The 5,038-nt window shown below is 38.4% G+C and overlaps 1 protein-coding gene across 1 annotated transcript in view; it reads right to left on the bottom strand.

The window, feature by feature from the left end:
* CLTCL1 (clathrin, heavy chain-like 1) overlaps positions 1-5,038 on the bottom strand; it is a 279,619-nt gene that overhangs the window by 147,222 nt on the left and 127,359 nt on the right. The window contains exon 13 of the mRNA XM_006902527.1: positions 3,646-3,826. Coding sequence (XP_006902589.1) covers positions 3,646-3,826 — 181 coding nt within the window. The remainder of the gene's footprint in view (positions 1-3,645; positions 3,827-5,038) is intronic.

Below are 5,038 nucleotides of genomic sequence, written 5' to 3'. Positions count from 1 at the left end.
TGCACCTTAGTCTCCAGAGAGACACCATTGCTCCCTTCCAATTTCCCTCACCCTCCCATCAAATTGCACAACCCCATAATTAATGTCCACCCCCCATCCTCATTCCTCTGCTTTCACCCTCCCCTGACCTTGGATCTTCATACTCATTCTACAATAATGGTTCTATATCATATTTGTCCTTGCGGGACTGAGTTCATAATGTTCTCCAGTCCCTCTGAAGTTGGGTAATTTACAAAATCATCACTCCTTCGTGCTGCATAGTGTTCCATTGTGTGAATGTACCATAATTTCTCAATCCATTCGATTGTGGTTGGACACCTGGGCTGTTTCCATGTTCTTGCTATGGTGAATCTTGCTTCTATGAACATTGCTGTACAGGTTTCCATTTGTGCCTCAGTTCTCATTTTCTCAGAGTATATTCTAAGCAGTGGAATATCTGGTTCATATGGAATTTCTATGTTCAGCTTTTTGAGGAAGTGCCAAACTGCCTTCCAGAATGGCTATACCATTTTGCAACCCCACCAACAATGTATGAGTTCCTTTCTCGCCACACCCTTTCCAACATTTATTAGTTGTGTCCTGTTAAACTTTGCCACTCTTACTGGAGTGAGATGATATCTCATTGTGGTTTTGATTTGCATCTCTTACGGCCAGTGATTTGGAACATTTCTTTATGTGTCTGTTTGCCATTAGAATATCTTCCTCTGAGAAGATTCTTTTTTATGTCTTTTGCCCATTTTGTAATTGGGTTATCAGTCTTTTTTTTTTTTAAGCCCAGGAATATTCTGTAAACTTTTGTTATGAGACTCTTGTTTGAGGTAGTATTGCCAAATGTTTGTTGCTAATCTGTAGGTTTTCTTTTCACCCTGTTGGAAAAAAGTTTTTGATGTGCACAGAGATTTAATCTTTAGAAGGTCCCCTCTATCAATTTATCCTCTTCAGATTATGCATTTCTGGCTGTATTTGGCAATCTCTTTATACCATGGACTAGGGCTTATGAGTGATCATTTGAAACACAATGTGAATGTAGGAATATGTGAAATGTAAGGTACATGAGTGAGACACAGTGTATAGAGATTTTGTATGCAACATAAAATAAAAATAAAGTGGATTTATCATCAACAGTAGTCTAGAAGTAAAACAAGTGAACTGTTTTGAGGAATGCAATCCCGGGGAAGGTTCAGATCTATTTTTTCCACTTGACAGAACAGAACAACAACAATAATTACGAGAATATTGTATTTGTATTAAATATCCTATTCACTACTAAATTGTGTAATAAAGTAAGAATTCAGGAAAAAAGCTAAAGTGGAAAAAAAAAGAGACTCATCATACTGTAGCATGTATCACGATTTCATTTCTCCTACTGGATAATGAGTATTCTGCACCTGGTACATTTTTTAAAATAGATTTTGGTACAATAATTCACATATATTATGCTTTATATAATTAATTATTATTGTTCAATGCCTTTTATCACCCTGTTGTTGTTGCATACTATCAAGTCTGAACCAATTTATAGCTGACCCTCCAGTGGATTTTTCAGAAGCAGTAAATCTTACTGGAAGAGATTGTCCATCCTTCTCCCTTGGAGCAGATGGTAGATTTGAACTTCATGCTTTTGGGATTGCAGCACAGCTCCTTGCCACTAGGCCACCAGAGCTTCCTAATTTATCACTTTGTTGTTGTGTACCATAGAGTTGGAACTGACTCACAGCTAAGTCTCTGCCGGGTTTTCAGAGGCAGTTAATTACACCGGAGGAGATTTCCCATCCTTCTCCTAGAGAGTAGCTGGTGGGATTTGAAACACATGTTTTTGGGATTCCAGTGCAGCTTCTTGCTACTAGGACACCAGAGTCCTAGTTGCCCTCTTATTTTCATTGTAGCGGTCTTATCCGGTGTTTGTCCTATTGTGACTGACCTCATTCAGCATGATGTCCTCTAGACTTATCACATTGTCTAGATTTCCTTGTTGTTCTTTTACGCTGCATTATATTACATTGTGTGAATGTACCACAATTTCTCTATTCATTTGTTTGTTGATGGGCATTTAGGCTATACCCACTTTCATGCTATTGTGAATAACACTGTAATGAACATCTTCTACTTGTTGTTGTTAGGTGCCACTGAGTTGAATACAACTCATAGTGACCCTATGAGCAACAGTTCTGAACCCTGTCCCACACTGTGCCATCTTCATCATCTGACACATTTGAACTCATTACTTCAGCCATTGTGTCAATCTATCTGGTTGAAGATTTTCCCTTTTCACTGTCCCTTCACCTTTCCTAGATTGTGTCCCTCTACAAGGAATAGCCTCTCTTAGCAACATGCCCAAACAATGCGAGATGAAGCTCCATCATTCTTGCCTCCAAGGAGCACTCTGGGTGCACCTTCACCAAGACATCTACTTGTTCTTTTGGCAATCTGTGGGATATTCAGTACTATTCTCCAACACAACTCAAAGGCATCAATTCTTTGTCATCTTTATTCATTGTCCAGCTCTCAGGTGCATAGCAAGTGTCTGAAAAGAGCATGGCCTAAATCAGGAGCACCTTAGTTATCAAACTGACAACATTGTTCTTCAATAATTTGGAGACGTCTTTGACTAGAGGCTTTCCTAGTGCAATATGTCTCCTGATCTTCTGACTGCTGGTACCAAGGGTGCTGACTGTGGATCCAAGTTAGATGAAGTCATTGACAGTCTTAATCCTGCCCGCATTCATCATGATGTTGCCTATTGGTCCAGTGGTGAGGGTTTTTGTTTTCTTGACATTGAGTAGTATTTTACCATTGAACAGATGCCTAAGGAGGTGAATGAGGTATCCTGCCTGGCTTTGCTGGAGGATCCATTTTTTTTTTTTTAAATTTTTATATTGGTTTACTCACAAAGTTCATATACATTGTTTTTCACAGTAGATCTTTCCCCTTTTCTTTATCCATTCCTCCCTCCACCCATCAAATTGTGCGACCCTATGATTAAGCTCCCTCCTTGGGTCCTCATAACTCATTCTACAATAATGGTCTTATACAGTCTTTGTCTTTTTGAGACTGAGTTAGTTCACTTAGCATAATACCCTCCAGTCCCTCCCAAGTTAGGTAATAATTTACAAAGTCATTGTTCCTGCATGCTGCATAGTATTCCATTGTGTGAATGTACTATAATTTCTCAATCCATTCCATTGTGGTTGGACATTTGGCCTGTTTCTATGTTCTTGCTATGGTGAATCTTGCTGCTATGAACATTGGCATACAAGTCTCTGTGCCTCAGTTCTCATCTTCTTAGGGTATATTCCAAGCCATAGAATAGCTTGGTCATATAGAATTTCTGTGTCCAGCTTTTTGAGGAAATGTCAAACTGCCTTCCAGAATGGTTTACAATCCCATCAACAATGTATAAGAGTTACTATCTCACCACATCTTATGCAGCGTTTATTACTTGCTGCCCTGATAAACTTTGCCACTGCTACTGGAGCAAGATGGCATTTCATTGTGGTTTTGATTTGCATCTCTCTTATTGCTAGTGATTTTGAGCAGTTCTTCATGTGTCTGTTGGAGGAGGACTCAATTTTAAGCTGGGAAGGTGCACATCAACCCTAACAAAAGGAGACAAGGGCAGCATCAGCCAGAGGCAACACAGCTTACCTTCATAACTCCTGAAGGATTCAAAGAGCTCCACCAAGGATTGTGTGCCCAACTGCTCATGGCAGTTGGATGCCACCTGCACACATAGCTGGAGGTTCTGCCTGGCATTTGCAGACAGCATAGCATGAAGACACTCCAAAGAAGCCTCCACGGACAAGGAGCTGAAGAAATCCACAAGCCACTGTGAAGCAAGAAAGTGTGCCAACAACTGTGCATAACTGTGCCCCTTACCTTCACTACTTTATTCTATAACTTGTGGTGATATATACACACCAAAACATCAGCCAACACAATTTCCCCATGTACAGGTCAGTCACATAGATTACATTTTATATACATCATGACACTATTATTACTATCCTTTTCCAAAATATAAACTCAGGGCTTCCCAAACAAAAAGTCCCCTTTCCCTCCCACCTTTAGTTGTTATTGCTGTGTGCCGTGGAGTCAGAAATGATTCATAGTTGATCGTCCAGCAGGTTTTCAGAGGCAGTAAATCACATAGGAAGAGACTGTATATCCTTCATCTATGGAGTAAATGGAGGATTTGAACCATGTGTTTTGGGATTACAGCACAAATTCTAGCAAGTAGGCCACCAGAGCTCTCGCTGCCTCTAGTAATCACTGTTAATCTTTGTTTTCTATATATGTGGCTAGCTAGTTCACATTAGTGAAATCATTGTGCATTCTTTCTTTTTTTAATTTATTTTTTCCCATTGTGCATTCTTTTTTTTAAAAAAAATTATTTGAGTGTAAGTTTACTAATCATATTGGGCTTTCATTCAATTATTCAAAATTTAAAAAATTTTTTTTCACATTTTATTATATTTTGTGTGTGTACCATCAAATTGGATCTGACTGGTACAGGAGGAGATTTCCCCTCCTTCTCCAGCAGAGCATCTGGTGGATTTGAAATGTTTTATTTTAAAACATGAATTATGACTGATTAAAGTAATTACAATGTCTAACTAAATTATTTTATTTCCTTTCCCTTCACTCAGCTTCTCACCCTCCTTCCATCGTATCCCTATTAAATCCCCAAAATAGATTCTGGGTGTAACTTTTCTTTAATTCTTCTATTATGATTGATTTATTCTGAAAATTTTGTTCTAGGTTCATACATATTGTGCAGTATTCACAGATTCTTGATCTGCATGAACAATAGTTTTAGTGATTTATAAATAATGTTGCAGTAAGATGACTGTATGTCAGTTTGTATTGCAGCTTGTCTTTTTTTTTTGAGAAAATGTGTACTTTATTTGGTATTAACAGGTTTGAACATACTATTTTTTAAAAATTTCCATTCATTCATTGCTACACATTTTCCTCCTGTCCTTCCTCCTCTCCAGTTTGGTTTTTTCCTTTGGGGAAAAAAGTCCTTTCATTGTTACAT

Source organism: Elephantulus edwardii, unplaced genomic scaffold, assembly GCF_000299155.1.
Source record: "Elephantulus edwardii isolate Elephantulus edwardi_28Jun2011 unplaced genomic scaffold, EleEdw1.0 scaffold00424, whole genome shotgun sequence".
Classification (NCBI taxonomy): domain Eukaryota; kingdom Metazoa; phylum Chordata; class Mammalia; order Macroscelidea; family Macroscelididae; genus Elephantulus; species Elephantulus edwardii.
This window is presented reverse-complemented; position numbering and strand designations above follow the sequence as displayed.